Genomic DNA, 27,931 nt, shown 5'->3' with positions numbered 1-27,931 from the left:
GCTTCTACTACTCCCTCAGGTTAGATTTTTCCCTAGAGCAATTCCCAGAACTCAGGAGAGACCTATGCTTACAATAAGTTTCACTGTAACAAAAGGGATGCAAATGAAGAAACACATAAGGGAAAGTCTGGGAGGGTCCCAACGTGGAGTTTCCAGGTTCCGAAACGGGATGCACTATCCTCCCTAGTGCATCCACGTCTATCACCAATCAGCAAGTCCAGGGAGCTTCCATGTCCAGAGACTTTATTGGCACCTCATCATATAGGTATGACTGATGGAATCATGCCCCCTCCTCCCAAAGGTCAGATGATATCACTGGTGGTCTTTTTGGCCTGGCCAGCCTCCATGTCCCCCACAGTCACCTCATTAGCATAACCTATTGTGTCTGGAGCCCTCTTAGATAATAGATACTTCAATCACTGGGGAAGTTTCAAAGTTTTAGATGTTAACTCTCAGGAATCAAGGACAAGGTCAAATTATCTGGGTAAATTTAAATTATTTTTTCACGCCCTGCTCTCACATTAACTCTGCCAACAACCACCCTCGTCAGGAACTGCCACAAGAGAGGTCAGCTCAAAGAACACGCTGATAGAATAGCATTAGATTCAATTCCCTTACTTCAGACACCAGAATTTATTTAATAAAAAAAAAAAAAAAACACATTTAAGACTGCCACAGTGAAGTTTTCCAGATCTTGCCTGCTGGAGCTGACTTGTTTATAATTCCCAACTATCAGTTGGAAACCCTGGTGGCGTAGTGGTTAAGTGCTACAGCTGCTAACCAAAGGGTTGGTAGTTCGAATGCGCCAGGCACTCCTTGGAAACCCTATGGGGCAGTTCTACTCTGTCCTGTAGGGTCGCTATGAGCCGAAATCGACTCATGGCACTGGATTTGGTTTTTTGGGTTAAGTACCAATTAGGTTACTTTGTATTCTTAGGAATAGGAAATAACACTTCTTATATCCAGATTCTTATCTGCTCCTTTGTTCCGGGCCTGTGGTTCTCCTATCAAAAATCACACTTTGAAACTCAGCACTGGAGGGGAAAAAGTTCTTAATCCTGTTGCAAACTGCCAAAACATTGTACACCTATTTTACCAGAGTGATATCTTACTTGTGATTTGTTGTACATTCTGCAAAGCACCTTCTTAGTTGTTATCTTAAGTAATTTTCACAAGAACCCATGAAGGAACACATTCGTGGGGGTAGGTATTACAGGGCAATTTCCATAGCTATGAGGATGGTAGAAGCCCCAGGCGACAGTTCCACAGTCCTGTGTGGAAGAACAGAAATGTCCCCTCTCCTAGGCATAACAATGTGATTGTTGTGGGTATCTACTTTGGGAGCCCACAGCAGGGTCCAGAAAAGCAGGGTTGAGAGCGACTGCTGTTCTCGGGTAAGAGAAAGAGTTGGTGCTCTTAAGAATGAATGATTTAAGATCCCAATTCTTAAAATGGGGAAGAAGTGGTTCTTGAACTGTGGTGCAGGGACTTCAGATGCTTTCAGAGGGTCACACTACTTTTTACTTTGCCTTTCTCATTCTCAGTAATGCGCAAGTATATAGAACGGAGTTCATCTAAGAAGAATATCCACAATTACCTGAAAAGCCTATTAAAATTCCTTTCCCATTTTAAACTACCTATCTGTATGAAGCTAGATTTTCTTTATATGCTTCAATCAAAGCAACATATTGCAACAGACTGACTACAGAAGCAGACTTAAGAATCTAGTTGTTTTCTATTTTAAGCCAGACATTGAGGAGATTTGCAAAAAATGTAAAATAATGTGACTTTTCTCCTAAAGTTTCTACTTTGGAAACTAGTGATTTTTCATTCAAATATGTTATTATATTAACAGTAATGGGTTTGTTATTGTTACTTTTCATGAATTTTTTTTGTTTTCTGTTTTAATTTTGAATATGGTAGTGACATAATCCACATTAAAAAAAAAAAGCTCTTTGGGGTTATCAATAATTTTTAAAAGTGGAAAGAGGTCCTGAGACCAAAAAAGTCAAGAACTGCTGCATTAATATACACCCATAACACTCAGGGACCTGAGAGGCGCCCTGGGTGTGTGTGGTGGGGGGAACTGCTCTCCCGCTAGATTGCAGCAGAGATATAAAACAGGCAGGAGGTAAAACAGAGGGCTTTCACCCAGACTGACTGTGGACCACAAACTCATGCTGAGGTTGAGTTTGCCTCTGAAGCCTATGATGGAGAGCGGGGGGCGGGGGGGTAGGATTCCCCTCCAGATCAGAGAATGAACAGGCTGGGGAAACTGAGGTACCTCAACATCTTTCCATTTTCATCTCCATTTATAGAAGCTGAGAAGCAAAATGGCTAATTCAAAGTCACAAAGGTCATACAGGAGAGAACCAGAACATGTACTGTTTCAATTACCCGTTTACGCTCACCTTGGCAGGTGGTGCCCTGGTGGCACAACGGTTAAGCACTGGGCTGCTGAACCAAAAGGCTGGAGGTTCAAACGCACCCATTGGCTCTATGGGAGAAAGACCTGGTGATCTGTTCCTGTAAAGATGATAGCCTAGAAAACCATCTGGGGCAGTTCCACTCTGCCACATGGGGTTGCTATGTGAAAATCAACTTGACAGCACCCAGCAGCAACAGTAGGTGGTGGGCTGTCTGAGAAGCTCCTGTTTTGTTCCTCACTGTGTTCCCAGCACGCAGCCCAAGATGCAGAATGTTGCTTGTTGTGCTCTGATTCCACGTACAGTAGTCCTGCCCCCGCTGCCTGGTGCCTCTTCCTCCAAAGCCCAGACCCCCCCCCACACCATTGTCTTTCTACACCAATCACACTCTCCAGCCCCCTCCAACAGAGACGTCAACATTCAAAACTGAGAGACATCACTATTCGAAATTCAATCATCTCAAACAAATATTTACAAAGGCATCCACTGTACTGGATGCTGGGCACACACACCTTAAACTAACAATCATTTCTTTTTAAATCAAATATCCTGTTAACTTTACATCTATATTTTTACTCTCTGGAACATGAATGCTTTCCTTCCCCTTGTCTGCAAATCCATGTTACTGGCCTTGTCTTCCACATCCAGCTTTGGTTCAGAGCTAAAGTTAAAATCCTGGGTAGATGTACCAGCCCTCCCACCTGCCCAATCCTGGGAGACCCCTGCACTCAGCCCTCCCTCCTTCTGGCCTTTCTGGTCATCAAGTCTCCTCTCCCTGCCCCCCCACCCCACACAGCTGGACATGGTTTCCTGACTTCTCTACCACCAGTCTCTGAAACAAGCATACAAAACCCCTTTTGTTTTTGAAGGATTTTTTCCCCCAACTGATAACTACAGAAAAACAAAACAAAATGGGGTTTACAGAATAAAGCAAGTTATCAGGGAAGTTACAGCTTTAGGGGGGAAAAGATCTTTTAAATAAAAGTGTTCTCTTTGGACTTCATTAAATTGAAAACTAGCCTAGGTGTACTCCCACTCAAAATATGATCTACTCTAGATACATTACTTTAGTCTGAGCCTAAAAATGAGCCCTACCTCATAACTCAGTCAATTGGCATTAACATAGTTCATAAAGCTTTTGTTCTACATCCTACTTTGGTGAGTAGCGTCTGGGGTTCTTAAAAGCTTCCAAGCAGCCATCTAAGATACAACTATTGGTCTGTATTCATCTGGAGCAAAAGAGAAAGAATGAACAAAAGACTCAAAGAAGAAACTAGTCTACAAGACTAACAGCCTACATGAACCATAGCCCTGATTCAAACTGCCAACCATCTGGCTAGCAGTCGAGCACTTAACCATTTGTGCTGCCCAGGGACTCCTTGCTCACCTTGATCTTCCCAAAGGAAACACCTACCTTAGTCACTGCCTAGCACTCTTCCTCAGGCAAGTGAGCAGAGGCTTGGAAAGGTAAGGGTTAGTTATTTAATTACATAATTACTCATGCTTCCCTAGTGGGCATTCACATCGGCTCCTGACTAAAGTCTCTTTTATCTTAGGGTCTCTCTCTGCCTTACAGAGAAAAAGTCAATTTAGGTCATTTCCTGGCAAAGCCATGTCTATATGCTAATCTCAATAGCTCTAATAATTCATGGCTCTCCCCTTGGTCTGAATATAGGACCCCCTCCTTCTTTAAATAGCCCTGGCTACTGGGATGTTGCATTTAAAGTTGTTTCAATATAAGGTGATCATTTCCATATTCCAATGCTTGTAAACTGCACCTGCGAATAAGCAGTGGTAACAGATTTTCCAGCGTTCAATAACAATGCTTTATCAAATAATTTACTGTACAAAATTTACTTTTATATATCTCAATTCTTTACATTTAAATTTATATATTTCAAATTTTCACATTTTTAAAACAGACTACAAAAAAAAAAAAAATCCTGTGTTAAATCAAATAATGGGAGAGAAAACAGCACTGCAATGGTTAAGAAGGTAAACCTCAGAGTCCAACAGCTCTGGGCTCTGCCCCAGGCTGGGTGGAGGAGCTTGGCCTTTTACCATAACCTTTTGAAGCCTCGGCATTTCCTCCACCTCAAAGGACTGCTGCCAGGATTGAGACTAGCACGTACAGCACCTAGGAGATTCCCTGGCACACTGTAAGGGTTTGAAAAATGTTAACTTGCATTCTTATCTGTCTCAAATTTAGTTGGGAAAACGTGAATCATAAGGATATTGTTGTCGTCAGGTACTGTCAAGTTGGTTCCAACTCATAGCGACCCTATGTGCAACAGAACGAAACACTGCTGGGTCCCAGATCATCCTCACAATCATTGCTATGTTTGAGATTCCTGTTGCAGCCACTATGTCAATCCATCTCATTGAGGGTATTTCTCATTTTTGCTGACACTCTGCTTTACCAAGCATGATGTCCTTCTCTAGGGACTGGTCCCTCCTGATAACATGTCCAAAGTACATGAGATGAGGTCTTGCCATTCTCACTTCTAAAGAGCATTCTGGCTGTACTTCTTCCAAGACAGATTTGTTTTTTCTTCTGGCAGTCCATTGTATATTCAGTATTCTCCGCCAACACCATAATTCAAATGCATCAATTCTTCTTCTGTCTTCCTTATTCATTTTCCAGCTTTCACATGCATAAGAGGTGACTGAAAATACCATGGATTGGGTCAGTCGCACCTTAGTCCTCAAAGTGACGTCTTTGATTTTTAACACGTTAAAGAGGTCTTTTGCAGCAGCCAGTGCCATATATTGTTTGATTTCTTGACTGCTGCTTCCATGGGCACTGATTGTGGATCCAAGTAAAACGAAATCCTTGACAACTTCAATCTTTTCTCCATTTATCATGATGTTGCTTATTGGTCCAGTTGTGAGGATTTTTGTTTTCTCTCTGTTAAGGCATAATCCATACTGCAGGCTGTAGTCTTTGATCTTCAATAGTAAGTGCTTCAAGTCCTCTTCACTTTCAGCAAGAACGGTTGTGTCATCTGTATATCACAGGCTGTTAATGAGTCTTTGTGCAATCCCGATGCCATACTCTTCTTCACGTAGTCCAGCTTCTCGGATTATTTGTTCAGCATACAGATTGAATAAATATGGTGAAAGGACACAACCCTGATGCACACCTTCCCTAATTTTAAACTATGCAGTATCCCCTTGTGCTGTTTGAATGATTGCCTCTTGGTCTATGTACAGGTTCCTCATGAGCACAACTAAGTGTTCTGGAATTCCCATTCTTTGCAATGTTATGTGTAATTAGTTATGAACCAAACAGTGGAATGTCTTTGTTTAGTCAATAAAACACAGATAAACAACTTCCTGGTATTCTCTGCTTTCAGCCAGGATCCATCTGACATCAACAATGATATCCTTCATCCCGTCCTCTTCTGAACGCAGCTTGAATTTCTAGCAGTTCCCTGTCAACGTTCTGCTGCAACCATATTTGAATTACCTTCAGCAACATTTTATTTGCGTGTGGTATTAATGATAAAGTTTGATAATTTTCACATTCTGCTGGATCACCTTTCTTTGGAATGGGCACGTATATGGATCTCTTCCAGTCTGTTGGATAGTAAGGACACTAAGCACGTTCAAAAGCATCATATTGAGAGAATATAGCAGGAGTCCCTGGGCGGTGCAAACAGTTAACCACTCAGCTACTGACCAAAAGATTGACGATTTGAATCCACTCAGAGGCCTCTCAAAAGAAAGGCCTGGTGACCTACTTTTGAGAGATCACAGCCATTAAAAACCGTATGGAGTGTAGTTCTCCTCTGAAACACTTGATGTCACCATGAATCGGAACTGACTCAATGGCAACTGGTTTGGGTTTTTGCTTTTTTCACACTATAAAGTAGGCAAAATGAGATCCTGCTGTGTCAACTGTATTGGCCTTAACTTGAGGAAGATACATCAGGGCCTTATTTAATGACATAATCCTGCTGACTTATAAATAGTTCAACTCAACAAAAATATGCAATAAGATAAAAAGGAGACAGTAAAGTATAAAATATTTCATGAATAAAAAAAACTAAATGTGATTAGTGGTTGTAGTCTTTGTACCCTGCCTTCTCCAGAACAGACATCCTAGAGGGAGTAAAAGAGACACACACATCTTGCTGAGCCATTTACATCAAGGAATTGATAAGCTCAGGTCCCTACCCATCTCTTGGAGTTCACTTTTATAACTCATCAATATAAACATTCTCTCAAAGGCATACTTTGAAATTAAAGCAGAAAATTTGGACCTAAATTACCTAAAGACACTGTTCTGTTTTGAAAACCATACACAGAATAACCCACACAGCAAAATCCTGCCTTCATTCTATTCAAATGGCCTAAGAAACAAAACTAATAGCATTGTTCTAGTTTTTGAAAATGAAGTTAGGTTTCCTTCTAATGCCTCCCTTTAGAGCCCAGTGTCATAAAACAAAGACATCAACTGTTTGCCGTAAGGGGAAGATGAGCGGTCACTACATGTTCCTTACAACTGGTCTTCAACATTAATAAAACCCACTGCTGTTGAGTCGATTCCAACTCATAGCGACCCTGTAGGACAGACCAGAACTTCCTGTAGAGTTTCCAAGGAGTGCCTGGTGGATTCGAACTGCCGACCTCTTGGTTAACAGCCATAGCACTTAACCACTACGACACCAGGGTTTCCCAAACATTAATATCTTGCTCATATTCCAGAGTATCGCTCAAGCCCAATACTCCTCCATCCTTCTTGGGTGAAACGTGCTTCTCTAGTTGAATGTATCATTTCAAAAACACTTTTAGGTCCGTGGCTATTAACAAGGAGTTGCTTTATAATTGAGAGCTAATTATAGGTCTTCCTTATCAAAGAGAATTGAACCCAGAGACCATTAGGGTTAGCTTACAGACTGGCAGATAACATGCAGAAGAAGCTGTTTGTAAGATAGGAATAGTATAACATTATCACCTACACTATGCTAAAACATGACAGGAATATTGTCTTCCATAGCATCAGGGGAAGAAAAAAAGAGAAATTAGATCTTCAGCACACCTTTATTTCTAATAGGGATTTCAGCATCCCCACTGCTATAGGCTACTCCACATGACACTTTCACCTTGTAGATAAGCTTTTGGGGCAGACAATGTATCATACTGATGTATGTTAAGACTGATCTCAGAAAGTTGCCCCCTCCAGGGCAAGCCCTTGTTAACTTAAAATGGTCCATACTGACTCGCAGCAAGGCTGACAAGTCTCCTAAGTATGTCTAGTGTGTCTAAGACTGAAAATGAGCCATGCTTGGACAAACTAGTATGTCTTAAACCTCCACTTTTTTCTGGTGTAGAACCAGCAAAAGATCAACGGAGCCAAAACTGGTATCTGTGTGATTCTGCACACAGAATCATCTGTAGTAGACAGGAAAGGAAGAAGCCAGAAAGAGATGAGACCCTGAGATGAGTTCAAATCCAGGAGAAGCACAGATGTTTACAGTCCACCTGGAACAGTGCCCACAAGAAGCACCTACCCTGCATTTACAATATCCTCCATCCAGCTGGCACATGCTGAAGACATGAACTGGGAATTCTACACCAGCATCCTCATTTCCTATTGACATTGGGAGGTTTCAGGGGGTCCAACACTTTCCCTGGCTTAAGAAAGGCAGAGACACACTGATGAAATTGAAACTGCATGCCCAAAACAGCTGTGGCAGTATTTGTTGTCTTCTTCATTTTAAATCGCACACAATTCTTCCCTGTTGATGCTGATAGGTTTATTTCTTCACATAAGAAACTGTAAGAAAAAGACACACACTGCAGACGTTGCTCTAAGGTTCAAAGCACAGAGCTAAAGCACTAAAATAGATAAGTACAGTATAAAAGCAGTTAAAATGAAATCATACGAAGAATGAGAAGCTATTACGGATGGTTCTCATCTAGCATAAATGCTGTTGAACGAGTTTCCTCCTAGCTGGCATGAAAGATCAGTAGGTCTCTAAATCAAGGTGAGGAAAAACAGGGCCTCCCCCTACGTCAGTACCTTGGCTGAGAGAAGGATCCGGACTGAGCAAGGGAAAAGAAGCAGTGAGCGGGGGCAGAGGCTCAGCCAGGGTAGACACAGAGGGAGAAAGGGGATATGCACCAGGACAAATGGTGACAACGGCTGTTAGGGCCTTTTGGGAAAGTGCAACTGGCAGAGGAAAAGTAACTAGGCTGAAGTTGGTTCTGAAGAATCAGAGAAAAGGTAAGCAAAACGGCAACTGGACTAGGACTGGAGAAATTGCTGGGCTATTCCCAATGGATGGGAAACCCTGGTGGTGTAGTGGCTAAGTGCTATGGCTGCTAACCAAAGGGTCAGCAGTTCGAATCCACCAGGCACTCCTTGGAAACTCTATGGGGCAGTTCTACTCTGTCCTATAGGGTCACTATGAGTCAAAATCAACTCGACGGCACTGGGTTTGGGTTTGGTTTTTATTCCCAATGGTGCACTGAGTAATGCCAACAAGAGGCTCACTGCCAATAGCCACCTTTCAGCAAGGTAGCTTGAGGATTTCCTTAACAGTTTTATCTCATCTAGACCATTCTTACTGTATGCCATTTGGGTTTGAAGGAAGGGATAATCCTGGTGGGCAGGGAGATGGTGGAAGCTCTTCAGTTCTTTACAACAGAAATACTTCAAGTGAAATTCACATGGGGGTGGGGAGAAAGCAGACAGCATGCCTCTTCCAGGTGGCCCAAGGACTCCTCATGGGAACCTAATGAGGGTTGAAACCCTTGAATATCCAGTATCCGATGACACAGAACATTGATTAGGGTTCTGATTTACTGCTACCAGCAGCCCCAAATCTAATAGACATTAGTTAGGATAGTCAGGGCTTTGGTTGAGTAGAGGGTGAGGGATGTAAGTCTGCTCCAGGTGAGGTTGATAAATTGGGTAGTGTGCTTCTGGGTCTGTTCTTGGGACCTGCCCTTTTAGTTAATGACATATTAGTAGTTCTATTGCCAAAGTGGAGATTCTACTCTGGCATGGGTTCTTGAAAATACTGTGTTGTCCAGGAATCTAGAAAGTGAGGGTACAGGCCCCTGGGACATGTGATAAAAAGTTTGGAGAGGAGGTTCCATCCTACAAACATTTATAGGGCACTGAGCTAGGGAATGTGAAGACAAATAATCCACATAGATGAGCTGCTTCAGAACAGGGTCTAAGAACAGAACCCTTAAAACAAGTGACAACCTAGTTAATAAGCTCCAGCATGGTGAGGGCACAAAGGAGAGAAGGGTCACTTCTACCTGGGAGGGTGAGGAAGGATGTCAGGAGGCCTAAGCTCAGGCTTAGAAGTAGGATGAGGAAGTGAGAAAGGCTGTACATTATGAGACACACAGTGGATGATCCTGAAGAAGAAAACAGCTCAGAAAATGTTCGCCTAATATTTTATTGCCCCATATAAAAGGCAAGCATTGGGTTTCTAACCACACATCTCCAGACCTGATATTTTTGCTCTAAGCTTTCGTATAAGGAAGAGAACCCATGACAAGACCTGTGCTGTAGTGTATTTCAACTCACAAGATCTCCCCAGGTGGTAAGAGGGGTGTGGCCTTGTAAAATCCTAATACAAATGGGAGGGGGTGTTCTAGGTATGGTGGTGAGGGGAGAAGACGACGACTGACTTTTTGAACATGGCCTTGGACATGGGTAACAGCCCATTTCCCTAATGGTCTACGCCACCAAGGTTCTGCTTAAAGCAAAACAGAAACCAAGATCCTTAGTAAAAAAAAAAAAAAAAGATAAAGAAACACGATCCATCTATATGCTGCCTACAAGAGACACACCTTAGACTTAGAGACACAAACAAACTAAAACTCAAAGGATGGAAAAAAGTATATCAAGCAAACAATAAGCAAAAAAGAAGAGGAGTAGCAATATTAATTTCTGACAAAATAGACTTTAGACTTAAATCCACCACAAAGGATAAAGAAGGACACTATATAATGATAAAAGGGACAATTGATCAGGAAGACATAACCATATTAAATATTTATGCACCCAATGACAGGGCTGCAAGATACATAAATCAAATTTTAACAGAATTGAAAAGCGAGATAGATACCTCCACAATTATAGTAGGAGACTTCAACACACCACTTTCGGAAAAGGACAGGACATCCAGTAAGAAGCTCAACAGAGACACGGAAGATCTAATTAAAACAATCAACCAACTTGACCTCATTGACTTATACAGAACTCTCCACCCAACTGCTGCAAAATATACTTTTTTTTCTAGCGCACATGGAACATTCTCTAGAATAGACCACATATTAGGTCATAAAACAAACCTTTGCAGAGTCCAAAACATCGAAATATTACAAAGCATCTTCTCAGACCACAAGGCAATAAAACTAGAGATCAATAACAGAAAAACGAGGGAAAATAAATCAAATACTTGGAAAATGAACAATACCCTCCTGAAAAAAGACTGGGTTATAGAAGACATCAAGGAGGGAATAAGGAAATTCATAGAAAGCAACGAGAATGAAAATACTTCCTATCAAAACCTCTGGGACACAGCAAAAGCAGTGCTCAGAGGCCAATTTATATCAATAAATGCACACATACAAAAAGAAGAAAGAGCCAAAATCAGAGAATTGTCCCTACAACTTGAACAAATAGAAAGTGAGCAACAAAAGAATCCATCAGGCACCAGAAGAAAACAAATAATAAAAATTAGAGCTGAACTAAATGAATTAGAGAACAGAAAAACAATTGAAAGAATTAACAAAGCCAAAAGCTGGTTCTTTGAAAAAATTAACAAAATTGATAAACCCTTGGCTAGACTGACTAAAGAAATACAGGAAAGAAAACAAATAACCAGAATAAGAAATGAGAAGGACCACATCACAACAGAACCAAATGAAATTAAAAGAATCATTTCAGATTATTATGAAAAATTGTACTCTAACAAATTTGCAAACCTAGAAGAAATGGATGAATTCCTGGAAAAACACTACCTACCTAAACTAACACATTCTAACAAAAAAAGAGATTGAAACGGTAATCAAAAAACTCCCAACAAAAAAAAAGCCCTGGCCCGGACGGCTTCACTGCAGAGTTCTACCAAACTTTCAGAGAAGAGTTAACACCACTACTACTAAAGGTATTCCAAGCATAGAAAATGACGGAATACTACCCAACTCATTCTATGAAGCCACCATCTCCCTAATACCAAAACCAGGTAAAGACATTACAAAAAAAGAAAATTATAGACCTATATCCCTCATGAACATTGATGCAAAAATCCTCAACAAAATTCTAGCCAATAGAATTCAACAACATATCAAAAAAATAATTCACCACAATCAAGTGGGATTTATACCAGGTATGCAAGGCTGGTTTAATATCAGAAAAACCATTAATGTAATCCATAACATAAATAAAACAAAAGACAAAAACCACATGATCTTATCAATTGATGCAGAAAAGGCATTTGACAAAGTCCAACACCCATTCATGATAATAACTCTTACCAAAATAGGAATTGAAGGAAAATTCCTCAACATAATAAAGGGCATCTATGCAAAGCCAACAGCCAATATCACTCTAAATGGAGAGAACCTGAAAGCATTTCCCTTGAGAACGGGAACCAGACAAGGATGCCCTTTATCACCGCTCTTATTCAACTTCGTGTTGGAAGTCTTAGCCAGGGCAATTAGGCTAGACAAAGAAATAAAAGGTATCCGGATTGGCAAGGAAGAAGTAAAGTTATCACTATTTGCAGATGACATGATGATATACACAGAAAACCCTAAGGAATCCTCCAGAAAACTACTGAAACTAATAGAAGAGTTTGGCAGAGTCTCAGGTTATAAAATAAACATACAAAAATCACACCGAAGAGGAAATAACCAAATCAATACCATTCACAGTAGCCCCCAAGAAGATAAGATACTTAGGAATAAATCTTACCAAGGATGTAAAAGACCTATACAAAGAAAACTACAAAGCTCTACTACAAGAAATTCAAAAGGACATACTTAAGTGGAAAAACATACCCTGCTCATGGATAGGAAGACTTAACATAGTAAAAATGTCTATTCTACCAAAAGCCATCTATACATTTAATGCACTTCCGATCCAAATTCCAATGTCATATTTTAAGGGGATAGAGAAACAAATCACTAATTTCATATGGAAGGGAAAGAAGCCCCGGATAAGCAAAGCATTACTGAAAAAGAAGAAGAAAGTGGGAGGCCTCACCTTACCTGACTTCAGAACCTATTATACAGCCACAGTAGTCAAAACAGCCTGGTATTGGTACAACAACAGACACATAGACCAATGGAACAGAATTGAGAACCCAGACATAGATCCATCCACGTATGAGCAGCTGATATTTGACAAAGGACCAGTGTCAATTAACTGGGGAAAAGATAGCCTTTTTAACAAATGGTGCTGGCATAACTGGATATCCCTTTGCAAAAAAATGAAACAGGACCCATACCTCACACCATGCACAAAAACTAACTCCAAGTGGATCAAAGACCTAAACATAAAGACTAAAACGATAAAGATCATGGAAGAAAAAATTGGGACAACGCTAGGAGCCCTAATACAAGGTATAAACAGAATACAAAACATTACCAAAAATGATGAAGAGAAACCCGATAACTGGGAGCTCCTAAAAATCAAACACCTATGCTCATCTAGAGACTTCTCCAAAAGAGTAAAAAGACCACCTACAGACTGGGAAAGAATTTTCAGCTATGACATCTCAGACCAGCGCCTGATCTCTAAAATCCAAATGATTCTGTCAAAACTCAACCACAAAAAGACAAACAACCCAATCAAGAAGTGGGCAAAGGATATGAACACACATTTCACTAAAGAAGATATTCAGGCAGCCAACAGACACATGAGAAAATACTCTCGATCATTAGCCATTAGAGAAATGCAAATTAAAACTACGATGAGATTCCATCTCACACCAGCAAGGCTGGCATTAATCCAAAAAACACAAAATAATAAATGTTGGAGAGGCTGCGGAGAGATTGGAACTCTCATACACTGCTGGTGGGAATGTAAAATGGTACAACCACTTTGGAAATCTACCTGGCGTTATCTTAAACAGTTAGAAATAGAACTACCATACAACCCAGAAATCCCACTCCTAGGAATATACCCTAGAGATACAAGAGCCTTCATACAAACAGATATATGCACACCCATGTTTATTGCAGCTCTGTTTACAATAGCAAAAAGTTGGAAGCAACCAAGGTGTCCCTCAACGGATGAATGGGTAAATAAATTGTGGTATACTCACACAATGGAATACTACGCATCGATAAAGAACAGTGACAAATCTCTGAAACATTTCATAACATGGAGGAACCTGGAAGGCATTATGCTGAGTGAAATTAGTCAGAGGCAAAAGGACAAATATTGTATAAGACCACTATTATAAGATCTTGAGAAATAGTAAACCTGAGAAGAACACATACTTTTGTGGTTACGGGGGGGGGAGGGAGGGAGGGTGGGAGAGGGTTTTTTATTGATTAATCAGTAGATAAGAACTGCTTTAGGTGAAGGGAAAGACAACACTCAATACATGGAAGGTCAGCTCAATTGGACTGGACCAAAAGCAAAGAAGTTTCCGGGATAAAATGAATGCTTCAAAGGTCAGCGGAGCAAGTGCGGGGGTCTGGGGAACATGGTTTGCGGGGACTTCTAAGTCAATTGGCAAAATAATTCTATTATGAAATCATTCTGCATCCCACTTTGAAATGTGGCGTCTGGGGTCTTAAATGCTAACAAGCGGCCATCTAAGATGCAGCAATTGGTCTCAACCCACGTGGAGCAAAGGAAAATGAAGAACACCAAGGCCACACGACAACTAAGAGCCCAAGAGACAGAAAGGGCCACATGAACCAGAGACCTACATCATCCTGAGACCAGAAGAACTAGTTGGTGCCCGGCCACAATCGATGACTGCCCTGACAGGGAGCACAGCCGAGGACCCCTGAGGGAGCAGGAGATCAGTGGGATACAGACCCCAAATTCTCATAAAAAGACCAAACTTAATGGTCTGACTGAGACTGGAGGAATCCCGGCGGCCATGCTTCCCAGACCTTCAGTTGACACAGGACAGGAACCATCCCCGAAGACAACTCATCAGAAATGAAAGGGACTGGTCAGCGGGTGGGAGAGAGATGCTGATGAACAGTGAGCTAATTATATCAGGTGGACACTTGAGATTGTGTTGGCAACTCTTGTCTGGAGGGGGGATGGGAGGATAGAGAGAGAGGGAAGCCGGCAAAATTGTCAAGAAAGGAGAGACTGAAAGGGCTGACTCAAGAGGGGGAGAGCAAGTGGGAGTAGGGAGTGAGATGTATGTAAACTTATATGTGACAGACTGATTGGATTTGTAAACGTTCACTTGAAGCTTAATAAAAGTTATTAAAAATAAAAATAAAAAAAAGTAATAATAAAAAAAAAAATCTGCGGAATGCTGGGGAGGTGGGTAGTAATTGTTCATCAGAATGTTAATTTATTTAACATGAAAAGTAATCAATCAATGGCAAAAAATAGGGAAACCAACACAACAGAAGTATTTGAAATTTTGAATTATTTCCTGTAGCTCTTTCCAAAACAAACAATAATAAAAATATCTGCAAATCTTCCCTTCTAGGTAATTATGTAACAGAAATGGAAACCAAATCTGAATACAAACTCCTGAGAATGTGGTAGTTTATGAACTTGGTTTCTTTCTTCTATACTAAATGTAATTAAAAATAATTAACACATCTGAATTCTCTCACATGTGCTACATTTTTCTGAACAGGTGCTGTAACTATAGACAGGTGCCATGTTAAATGTAATGACGGGACACAGTATGTGCACTCTGGATTTAAAACGACTGGAAGAGAACAGGCAAACGCATAGAGACCAAGGTTTATTAGTGGTTCTCAGGGGCAGGTGGGAGGGGGAGAGCGGAAGCTGAGACTTAGGGGGCACTGAGTTTCTGTTAAGGGTGATGGAAAAATTTGGAAATGGATAGTGGTGATGGTTGTACAACCTGGGGAATGTAAATGACGCCTCTGTATCATACTTGCAAAAATGGTTGAAATGGCAAGTGCTTTGTTGCATATATTTCTACACAATTAAAAAAAACAAAGACAAAGACAAATCCTAAGATTAAAGGAAGACTGATTCCAAGAAAGGGAAAAAAAAAACTCATTATTGTATATCTCCTCAATATATCACTTCTCTAATAATAAAATGAAATAGTGTATCAAACTATTATTGGGGCTCTGGTAGCTGAGTGGTTAAGCACTCAGCTAACTGAAGGGTTTTTGGTTCAAATCCACCAGCTGCCCTGCGGGAGAAAAGATGTGGCAGTCAGCTTGGAAACGCTTCGGAGCAGTTCTACTCTATGCTACAGGGTCACTATGAGTCAAAACTGACCCAATGGCAATAGGTTTGACTCTTTTTTTTAATAAAATTTAAATACCACAGTAATTTGAAAACCACCTTTAACAATAAAAAGCAGTACACTGTTCTATTTTCTCCTTGAACTCTAATTTCCACTCCACTCTCCCCACAGAATTTTTTCCTCGATGTTTTAATGCTTGAACGACTTGTATTGATCTTCCTATTATGTCTTCTCTACAACAAAAATGTGTAGAAAGTAAAATTGTTTTGTTTTTCTTTCTTTTTAATTTCCTGTGATCATAAGACTCAAAAGTATTCAATTTTCTTCTGGTCTGAGCTATGATTACTAATGTACGCAACCGATCCAAACAACATTAATAATTTTGTATCAGAATGTTAATATATTTAATATGGAAGGTTACTTTTATTATAAATGCATTTCTAGAGAAATGGATAGGTATTATTTTTCCTCAGCTCACATCTATGAATGCTTACTTATTGCTATAGTAAGTTTATCATCAATTACATTTTTTTTCACATTTATAAATTCAAGCACAAAGAAATCTTGTTCACGTAAACAAGAAGGGAATGAAGACCTATCACCAAAATATATTTATTGTCTATCGTCTGAAAACTAGATTAGATCATCCAGTTTTGCTGAAAGCCAAGAAGTGAAACCCACCTGCCTTGCAAAAAGATTTGTGCCCAGTCCTTATAAGCATTTTTCCATAGCCCTTTGTTGGTTCGAAGAGATTTTTGCACTCCAGAACAACACACCACAGTAAGATTTGGAATGGTGAAGAGCTGTCCTTTTTTTTTGGTAAGCAGGAGAGGGGTGATGGAAAAGGAGATGTGGCAAAATCTGTTTTGAAGCAAATCCGTTTTAGGAAAGGGTACCCTGGAAGCTGGGGATGAGAAATTGATTCCGTTAAACTACCCATGTCTTTGTATATCCTGGCGAGTCTCCATATTTCCCCATGTGTACTGATAGCCCAGCTGCAACACCCCTCCCCTAGACAAGTATGTTGTTGTAAGATATTCTCTCCATTTATAAGCTTTACACACAGATACACTCAGTTTATTTATACATTAAATCCCTTATAATATATAAGCCTCTAACAGATACTATAGGAGAGGCAATGAATTTTAAAGACAGAAACATTAACTCTTATTTAAATGAGAAAAGAAATTGAATATATCCTAATGCCATGACAATATAAAAGTATACCCAAGGAAGGACTGTAAATGCAATCTTTCATAAACTCAAAGAAAAACCTGAAAGCAATCCAAACATTCACCAGGAAAACCACTGAGTAAGTTATGCTACGGAAACCCTAGTGGTGTAGTGGTTAAGTGCTGCTAACCAAAGGGTCGGCAGTTTGAATCCGCCGGGCGCTCCTTGGAAACTCTATGGGGCACTTATATTCTGTCCTATAGGGTCACTATGAGTTGGAATCTACTCGACAGCACTGGGTTTGGTTTTTTTGGTTTAAGTTATGCTACAGCCATGTAATTTTTTTTTTTTTAATTTGAAGAATATACATTCACACTAGAAAATGTTCTTCATAAGGTATTGCTTAAAAAACAAGCAGGAAATAAACTTGTATATAAAATTTCATGTTAATTTGTAAAAACGTATGTGCGTGTGAAAAAAAGACTGGTAAGAAAATCAATTAAGCTCTCTTTAGTGGTTATCTTTGGTATAATTGTGGACAACTTTCTATTTTTGTATCTTTTGTTCTTTCCAAATTTTCCAGAAAGAGCATATGTTTCTCTTACAGAAGGGAAGTAAAAGCAGTAGGAAGGTGGGGAAATAGGTTCACTGCCTCGGTGGCTGCCTGTGGCTACAGAGTTTGTGCCCAGCAGACAGTGCTCAGCCAGGGGGCCAGGAAGAGCCTAAACCCACCTTGCGTGGTGTAGAGCTACAGCCCTTCAGAGGGGACGCTGTTGTCTAACTCTCAATGGGGAAGACCCACACTGCCCACTCCCTCAGCTAGGTTTTAGTCAGCCTTTCCTTGACTGTTTTCATCCTTTCACTGCTGACTTCCATAGGTCATTCCTTTGGATCACTACATTTACTCCACAGAGTGAGAAGTCAATGTCATCAGGTTCACACCAAGGGAACCTCAAGAAATAACACAGCTCACGGATGTAAAATAACCATCAACCTGCAAGTAAGATGCTGTAAACCAACAAGATTATCTGGGCCTTCAGCAAAACACTGTGGGCAATTTTTACCTCCACATTATTATACAGCTCAGTCTCCCTACCTCAGCAAGTGGGGAGGAATCTTGACAATGGTATCCAGACCACCCAGGGTTTCTGAAAAAGAAGAGGAAAGAGTTAAAAATAGATCAAGAGTTAAAAATAAATCAAGACTCCATGAACAGTGAGTGTCACTCTTAGTTTCTCTTACCCCAGAAATTCCAACAATTATAAATTAAGCAACTCTCAGTTATCTGCACACAAGTCATCCATAATTAAAAATCCTTCTTTGCTAGCCTCAGTGACTTCCCCAGGTCTTGCTTCACTATTGGAAGGTAAAAGTTAAAAATTAGGACATTTCCCTACAGTTACGTTCCTAACCTGAACCCGAATGTCAATTTAATCTAGTTAAATCTGGCTAAAATACTTTATATCACAATAAAAATAGAGAAAGGAAAGCTGTTTCCTTGAATTTACTCTTTCAATATCCTTAAATAATAACTTTGTTAAATCACACTGTAGTTAGGGATACTGATTCAGCAGCTCACCCCCAAATAGCATTAATCCAGCCTGGATTGTAGATTATTCACACTACTGATGCCTCCAGTTGTACAGATCATGAAAAGCACACTATTCTCTACGAAAAAGTTATTCTGTTCCAATATCTCCAACTTGTCTCCCGTTTCTCAGATCAAATTTGGGTTGACTATTTCCTCTCTTCACCACTTGGAGTCAACAAGTCCTATCAATTTGAACTATTCTCCTTGGCGAAAGAAAAATCTCTCTTCCTACCTTGCCAGAAACCAGAGGGATCACTGGAGAACAAATGTATCTCTGCAGCTCCAGAGTAAGAGGCCAAAGTGGGATAGACAGGTCTGGGTCTGTTGTTACCAATGGGCCAAAGCAATGTGTGTCAGCAAGACAATTAATCAGCAAAACAGAAAGATGTGCTCAGCCAAGTCAGAGGTACTGTTGCCACAAGGCCAAGGGAGGAGGGGGAAGGACTGAGATATCCTTAAGATGAGACAGGATGGCACGACAATGAAGTCCTGAGATGCAGGTACCATGAATAGCTCAAAAGGCACATAGGTTAGCTCAGTCCAGCAGTTCACTGGGCAAGGACCATTGTTCAGGACAAGTTGATGCTGCTCCTCAAAAGGGGATTCTGACACTGAAAAATCAAATCATCATGGTTTTCCTTACCAGGCAGAGGGGCTTATGACCAACTCAGGACACGTTACAGTGCCCAGCTCTACAAATGCTAAGAAAGAGCAAAGACAGAAAACAATTGACTAGCAGCCACAATGAGCCCACACACAGAAAGACTGGCCAGTGGAGGACACCCCCAAGATATGGAGATAAGGATAGAACCCAAGGAGAAGAGTACCCAAAAGGCAAGCAGAGAAAGGACTACAGCTTTCCAATAGTCACCTATCTGAGGGAATAGTAACTGGGGAGAGAATACCATGTAAGTACCAAGGAGAAAACAGAGAGAACTGGGTTCAATTTCCGGCTCCAAACTAGCATGTGACCCTGTGGGATTTGGGGGAGACTCCCTTATCCTCTGTAACCTTCTGTTCCTTCATATCCAAAAAGAGGGCAATAAAATCCATCTCATTGGGTTTTTATGAGGAGCTGGTGAAATAACAAACATAAAGAGCCTGATGTAGTCCTTAGATGTCAGTGTCAGTTCCTGTCTCCTTTCCTTGATTCATTGGCTAAATATTGGGCCAGACACTGAGGAAAGAAATGGTGCCTGAACTCATGGAGCGTATAGTTTAGTTTCAAACTGTTATAAACACCATAAAGGAAAAGTTCAGAGCATCAGCTGGCATAGTGGTTAAGAGCTCAGGCTGCTAGCCCGAAGATCAGCAGTTAGAATCTACCAGCAGCTCCTTGGAAACCCTAATGGGCAGTTCTACTCTGTCCTATAGGGTCACTATGAGTCGGAATCGACTCGATGGCAACAGGTTTGGGTTTTTGGTATAAAAGAAGATACTACTGTGGGTTTTGGTGTCATGGCTTCCTGCAGGGTGTGGTGAGATCTGAAGAATAATTAGATGTTAATTAAGAAAGGGGCAATACAAGTAGAGAGAATAATAAATTCAAATTACGTCAAGAACCCCAACCATTCTCACCCAGTCTATAGCTGCTACTCTGGTCCAAGTCGCCACCTTTTCTCACCTCGATGATATGCAATATCCTCCTTTCTGGGCTCCCTGCTTCTTCCCTTGCTGCCTGCAGTTTCAGTCTCTTCTCAACATAGTAGCTTAGAGATCCTATCAAGACCCAAGTCTGAGCATGTCTTTTCTCCACTCCAAACTCTCCCCATCTCACTTAAAACAAAAGCCAGAATCCTTAGAGAGGATAAGGGCCTTCATGATCTAGACACTCATCTCCTACTTCTCTTTCCTTGTTTAGCTGACTCCAGCCATGTGGACACCTTGGTCTTTCCTGAACTTACCAGGTACTTCCTGCCTCATAGCCTTTGCATTTTCTCCCTCTATCTGGAATGCTCTGTACCAAGATATCTGCACGACTTGCTCCCTTACCTCCTTCGGTTCATTGCTTAAATGCCATTCTTTTAGTGAGGCCTTGCCTGAACACCCTATTTTAAATTGTAATCCCCACTTCCTCCAGGAGCTTCCCATCTCCCTTCACTGCTTTATGTTTTCCCTCTAGATCTTATCACTACCTAAGTTGTCATCCCTCCAAGAGTCTGTATACTCCATGAAGGCAGGAAAGAATCGTTTTGCCTGTTTTGCTCACTACGGTATGCATGGCACCTAGAACGATGCATGGCACACAAGAAATGCTCACTTGGAATTTGATAAGTTAATGAAATTGGAGGGAGGACAGCACATGTCAGCTAAAGAAAGGTCAGTGTGGCTGGAGTTCAGAGAGTAAGGGTGAGCATAGTGCAGGATGAAGCCAGGGAGGCAGGAAGGAGCCAGAGCATGCAGGGCTTGGCAGAACACATTAAGGACTATAGTCTTCAACCTAATGGGAAGCCATTCCGTGCCTTCACATGGCAATGTCATGATCAGATTTTGGCTTCCAAGCTGGTACAGCTTAGAAAATAATTTGAAAAAGTCTAGAGTAGATAAGGAAGGACCAGTTAGGAAACTGTCCACATAAGAAAGGAAGGTAGCTTAGACTAGAGAGCTAGCAACAGAGGTTAAAGCAAAGTGGTTGGGTATGAGATATATTTAGGGGGTAAAAATGAGCAGAACCTGCATGACAGACAACGTGTGATAATGAATTACAGAAATGTACCAAGGATGACTCTAGGTTTCAGGCTTATGCAACTAGACAGGCAATGGTACCAACTGATCATACAGGAACACAAGGTGAACCAGGTTTGGGTGAGGTAGGGGTGGGAGAAGACCACAAGGTCACTTTTGGCCTTGTTCATCTTCAGTGCCTCTGAGTCATTCAAGCAGAGAAACTGAGTAGATAGCTGCATTGGGCTTTGGCTATCAGAGCACAAGTGTGGACTAGTGATATAAATGTGGGCATCACCATCTCATAAACATAAGTGAAGTTGTGGGTGTGGATGTGTTCAACTCCAATAGGGCTGGGAGTAGAGAAAAGGACCCAGTGCTGCCCTTGAGGAAATCACACATTTAAGGCTGAGAGAGGAACTAGAGCTGAGAAAGGAGCCAGAGAAGAAATGGCCAGGTGTGGCACTAAGCAAGGGGCAAAGTGGGTAAACTCCACCTTCATTGCTAACTGTGTGGTAAGGACCAGCATGAATTCAATCCCCAAATTATGGAGATGGATCCAGTCCTCACCTTCACAATTTTTCATCCTCATTGTCAGCTGTTCACAGGGCATCCTCTCTCTCTGACCCTAGCCACCTGGGGCTACGTCAGAGCTCACAAATTAGAAGGACACTGTCTTTCAGACTGCCAAACAGGCAGATGCCAGCTCCTGCTGGCTCTCACTGAACCTGTGGGTTCGACAATTCACTGGGATGACTCACAGAATTCACAGAGAGTACACCACACTTACAGCTACAGATTTAATTTAACCAAAAAGAACAGAAACAGAGTGAGGTCTGGGAGGTGAGGTCTGGGAGGGATCCCAGCATGAACCTTCCTTGTCCTAAAGAGGGACATGCTACCCATTTCCATGTATGGTCATCAGCAAGGAAGCTTATCTGAGCCTTAGGGCTCAGGGCTCTTATTGGCCCCACTACATAGCCATGACAGAGTACTATCACAGCTCCTGGAATTTAGCCAACATTGGACCCCCAAGTGATCCCTCTGAGTCTGGTCAGCCCCCACTCATTAGTCTAAGATGTTTGTCTGGCTAGACAGAACTAAGAACAAGGGCCAAATTGCATTCTGCAAGGTGATTCCACACTTCAAGAGGCCAAGCCAAGGTAAAGTACCAACGAGCAGACCTGTAAGATAGGTGTGAGAAAAGTCTTATGGATTGAAGGCTAGCTATGTTATTCTTCATTGAGAGTTGGTGGAATGATGGAAGTAAAAGTCAGATCAGAATAGGTTGAATAGTGAGTGGAAAGTGACATGGACACAATCAGTACACTTATTAAGAAGTTTGGTTGTATGGTAACAAAAGCAGTGGCTGAAAGAAGACAGGTAGGTAGAAAGAAGGAAGACTGTTTAGATTGAGATCTTCTTCCCCTACTGGGTGATCCTGCCTCTAATTCTCTCCCTTTTTTCCAAATACATTCTACATAAGTGCCCTAATATATGTAAAATACTAGACGTTTTAAAAATGAGGATATGTTTAACATTCTGCCATTCTATTTCATCCTGTCACTTCCCAGCTCTCAAGCCTCCAGGATTGCCAGTTTTTCAAGGATGAAGTCATTCTTTCAGGCTCTCCACACGTTGACACCCCAGCCTACTTCTCCTTTTTCTACTCCCTAGTCAGATCATATCCTCACTTACCAAAAAAAAAAAAAAAAGAAAGAAATCCAACAACCTAAATAGCCCAAAATATAGAAAAGATACATACATGCTTCTTTCAGTTATTACGCAGCCATTAAAAAAAAAAAAAAAAAAAACTTTCAAAGAATTAATGATATAGAAGAAAATGCTAAAGTTAAAAGCAAAGATAATATGCAATTTATGGTATCACTCTTTATAGAAGGGAAATACCTCAAAATGTCAACAGTATTATTTCTGGGTGGTAATATTATGGGTGATTCTTATGTTTTCTATATGCTGCTCTATTTTTCAATATTCTAAAATGAACATACAAACCTTTTACAAAAAGAAAAAAGAGGAATACCATTTAAAACCCAAACAAGTCATGGAGGTCTTGATTTATTTACTCAACATCTGCCTATCATACTCTAGGTGTGGAAGCCAGAAAGAAGCTCAAAAAGCTCACATCTGCACGGCTGACCTTCATTGTTTTGGTTTAGCAGTAGCTACTCCTCCACTTTCTGATACAATATCCTAATTTTCCTTTGAAAAAAACATTCTTCCCTAGTTCTAGGATATCAGTGGGGTTCCTGGTATAGGCCTAAGCCAGTTAGCTCATTCTACTCCTTGATTACAGGACTGATTCTGGAATAGGCACATATTCATTAAGACAAAGAGACAACGAGTGAAACCCAGGATTGGGCAGAAGTGACTGGAAGAGCTCCACTCTAGAGCTGTATGTTGTGATGGCTCCTCTCCTGTGATGGTCTAAATGCTGATCATCTCTCTTCTGAGACAATCTCAGTGTGGTGATTCATAAACCCAAAGATGTGGAGGCCTGTGCAGAGTGTATGGAAAGGTCAACCTGGAGAGAGAACAGCAAGGTCCCTGGAATGCTATATAATACCTGAATCAAACTGCACCTGCAGCTAGCCCTTCCTGTATATATTATAGTTAATGTTATAAAGCAAGAGCCCTGGTGGCATAGTGGTTAAGCATTTGGCTGCTAACCAAAGGGCTGGCAGTTCAAATCCACCAGCCACTCCATGGAAACTCTACGGGACAGTTCTACTCTGTCCTATAGGGTCACTATGAGTCGGAATCAACTTGACAGCAACAGGTTTCGTGTTTTTGGTTATCTAATAAAATGTTATATATAACTACAGTTTAATATAACTACATGGAAACCTTGGTGGCATAGTGGTTAAGAGCTATGGCTGCTAACCAAAAGGTCACCAGTTCAAATCCAGCAGGCGCTCCTTGGAAAACCTATGGGGCAGTTCTACTCTGTCCTTTAGGGTTGCTATGAGTCGGAATCGACTCGATGGCAGCAAGTAGCGATAGCGGGTATACAACTACGTGTTATAGTTATAATTAATGGAGTTAGTAAATTCTCTATTTTAAGTCAGTTTGAATGGGTTTTTGTTCCCTTTGCAATCAACATATTCCTCAATTATCCTGCCCCTACAAGAACAGCAGTTCACACAACCAACTATAACCCAAAGTTAATAGGTGTTCCAAGGAAGTCAATCAGGACAGGGCTCTGAGCTCAGAGAAGTAACCGATTCTACTGAGCGGCTCAAGGACTGTTTCCTATGTGGGCTGGGCCTTGAGGCATAGAAGAACCTGTGAGTCTGGAAAGGGCATTCCCCTCAGAGGGACTAGCTTGAGCCAAGGCAGAGAAGTGTGTTGGACATTCTGTGTTGAAGAGGGCACTGTAGCTGACTGTTACTATAGACGGTTGAGTCCTCGGTCGGGGAGAGAGAAGAAAAAAGGCCAGGGTGAGATTCTGAAGGGTATTCTAAGGAATTTACACTTCAATCTACAAGGAAATTATGGAGGTTGGGGAGTAACAAGTGTTTTATAGTAGAACACAGTCTGGCGTGGGAGGAGGGAAACTATATCGCCGTGCCTTTGTCTCCCTCCAACATACCCTTCTACCAAACTCCTCATAGGGAGGAGGCATCTTATTCACCTGTATATCCCCACTGCTCAGTGCAGGGGCACTCTTAATAAATGTTTCTTAAATGAAGGAAGCAAGGAATCCACAGCTTATCCATTCTTGAAGTCAAATCTACTTCAGAAGCTCCACTAGCTCACACTAATCCCCCCACACCCCTGACCCCACATCCATCCCTCCTTCCTTAAGCTGTTTTCCTGGTTGCACATTCCAACTTACATAATAAGTGCCTTGCACGGTTATTTTATGGCTTCATGCAATTATGTCTCCTCTTGCTAACTACAGAACAGTCACTGGGAAGCAAATGCCTACTGTTACAACTAGGTTTGTGGACTCCAGGCTCCACTCCCATAATCCACCTCAGTTCTGGCCTTTCAGGGTGGTTTTCAAGGACCTAAACTCACCAGCATCACAGTTTAAGAGGTTGAGTATCAAAATTCAAATGTATAGTAAGTCCCCGGGTTATGAATGCCGAACTTATGGACAATCCATACTTGCCCTTCAATGTTATGTAAATTTGCCCTCACTTGGAAATGACTGAACCCCTACTCGCAACAAATTCATTACCTTCACCTGCTGCACGCGCAGCTTTTATATCATTAAAAAAGCTTCAAGACTTTTCTTGCACTTAAGCAAGGCTAAATAAGAATCATATGCACCTGATCTGACTTACCTACAAATTCAACTTAAAGACACAGGAACTGATCTCGTTTGTAATCCAGGGACTGCCTGTATTAAAAACACTAGGTTACTCCTCTCCTCCCCGTCAATCTAAATTTGTTTAACTCGAAGGAAAATAATAAAGAATACAAGGAATGGCATGTTTAGTGCGCAGCTGCTTTATTATGTTATCCAGGCATCTGTGACCCTTCATTAGAAGCAGTTAGGGATCTAGCTCAGAATCACTCTGAATGACAATGGCAATTTTAACAGTACTGTGGCTTTAAGAGCCTTTCTGCTCACTTACATAAATGGTCCATTTCTCTTTAACCTAAACTAAAACCATCAAGTTCTGGCCCTACCTACCAGGTAAACTTCCTAGACAATATCCATATTTTGTGACGCTATACACAGGTGTAAAAAAAAACGATGTTGCTATGAATGTCTGTACACGCGTCCAAACATATGGATTCAGACCTTCTAATATTAACCACCCTCAGCACTCTGCATTTAGTGAAAAGCCTGCTAAAAGCACTTCTCTCTCTTCTTTGGCTGCTCCAGAGCACACCCTCATGATAAGCACTGATTGTTCTTGGCTGAGGGGAGGAGGATTCAACCATATTTTTTAATTGAGTGGCAACTGAGGAATCAATCAGGTGCAGACTTGGGCTAGCAATGGGACCTGCAGAGCTGCTCTGGTTTTTCCTTTTTAGCACCATTATTGCCCCGGTGTGTTCCTGATCTCTTTCCATTCCCATCCAGACAATTTTAACTGACCAAATTCTCACCTAATTGAAATGCCTTTCCCTTTTCTTCCCCGTTGAGTTTTGCAACCCGAGTCTGATGGAAAACAAAAATTTGCCACCTGAAACTTATTTCTATGGTGGTATAGCTCACAAATCTAAAATGCCACCTGTCTGAAGGGCAGACCACAACAGAATTGAGGCGGTAACACAATCCTGTCGTATGTTATTTTTCATGTACAAGAATCATTAAAGCTGATACTAAACAAGCTGGTCCCTATAAGGAAAATCAAATTAAATAAACCATTCCTTGCCAGTTATATACGCCAGTGTTTCCAGAAGAAATAAGGGTTGACGGTTCAACTTCCCTCTTCCCGACAGGAGCTTCGAATCAGGCCCCTGGTCTGGCACCAGCCTGGGCTTCCACTGTGCTGGGGACCGGGAGGAGGGACTGTCTGGCGGGGAGGACAGCGGTTCCCGGTTAAGGTTTGGGGAAAGGGAAAGAAAGCAGAAAGGAGGCGGGTGGATGTCAACGCCTGAGCCAAGATTCTCACATCCCACATCAATTCACTGAGGCCACTCGCAATTTCGCGGAATGCATCCACGACACTCAGCGAACGCTCCAAACACACAGGGCCGTGTCCCCTACCCGCCGGCCCTCTGGCGCCGGGCCAGGCGGCAGGTGCCCAGCTTCCCTCGGCGCGCTTACCCAGGGCCCAGGTGCAGCTCTCCTTGATGGCTTTGTACTTGCTCCCCGACGCTTCCTTCTGCAGCTTCCTCAGGATCTCTTCCATCTTGACCTTCGCAGGGGCCGGGCCGTCGCCCGGGAGAGGAGTGCGCGCGAGGCAGGGTCGGGGACGCCGCCGCCGCTGCCTGACCCTCGGCGCCTAGGCGGCCACTGCGCTCGCCCCCATCCCGCCGCCGCCGCCGCCGCGGCTGCTGATGAATCACGGCCGCTCCATGCAGCGCGGGCCACGTCAGCCCTGCGCCCCGCCCCGGTCCCCGCCCGCCAGCCCGGCGCCGGGTCAGGTGTACCCCGAGCGGCCGCGGGCTGGGCGCCGGAGGCCGAGGCCGCTGACCCCGCCCCGCGCGGCGCGCCCAGAGGGCACGGAAGCCCCCCGGCAAGGTGGAGGCGGATTTCCCAACGGGAGAGGGGGCCGGACCGCCGCCGGGATGCGCGGCCAGCAGCGTCCGGGCGGCCGCGGGAAGGCGCGCGAGGAGAGGCCTCGCCGGCGGGCTCCCCGCCCCGCGCTAACCGGCACCCGGCCCCCCCAGCCCGGCTCGGAGCCTCCAGCACCGTAGACGTGCCACGCCCGCTGCATCCTGTTTTCCCCGAAGGAGAAAATTCGTGCGTTTTCTTTTGAGTGAACAGCTCTAATGGGCCACTTCCTGTGCCAGGCTCTGTGCCAGGCGCGGGCGATACAGAATTCAACATACTGTGACCCGGCCCGCAGGAAGCTTACAAGCACGTATTCAACACTAGTGTGGATGTGGTGTTACTGTTAGTATTCCCATTGTATGGACAAGAAAACCAGTACCAGAGGGACTGAGTTACTTTCCCAAGCCATCAAGCGCTGGACTCAGAATTCCCTCCGGATCCAAATCCCCTACCCTCTCTTTAAAAC

At 42.3% G+C, this 27,931-nt stretch overlaps 1 protein-coding gene across 2 annotated transcripts in view; it reads right to left on the bottom strand.

Moving 5' to 3' along the window:
* ARFGEF3 (ARFGEF family member 3) overlaps positions 1-27,190 on the bottom strand; it is a 165,692-nt gene extending 138,502 nt beyond the window's left edge. For both annotated transcript variants that reach the window (XM_049901986.1, XM_049901992.1), the window contains exons 1-2: positions 27,016-27,190; positions 18,108-18,159 (exon numbers count right to left, since the gene is read on the bottom strand). In XM_049901986.1, coding sequence (XP_049757943.1) covers positions 18,108-18,159; positions 27,016-27,100 — 137 coding nt within the window. In that variant the 5' untranslated portion in view covers positions 27,101-27,190. The remainder of the gene's footprint in view (positions 1-18,107; positions 18,160-27,015) is intronic.
* Between the last annotated feature and the right edge of the window lie 741 nt (positions 27,191-27,931).

The sequence above is a fragment of the Elephas maximus genome, chromosome 1, assembly GCF_024166365.1.
Source record: "Elephas maximus indicus isolate mEleMax1 chromosome 1, mEleMax1 primary haplotype, whole genome shotgun sequence".
In the NCBI taxonomy this organism is placed as follows: domain Eukaryota; kingdom Metazoa; phylum Chordata; class Mammalia; order Proboscidea; family Elephantidae; genus Elephas; species Elephas maximus.
The sequence above is the reverse complement of the archived record's forward strand: the minus strand, read 5'-3'. Positions and strand labels throughout refer to the sequence as shown.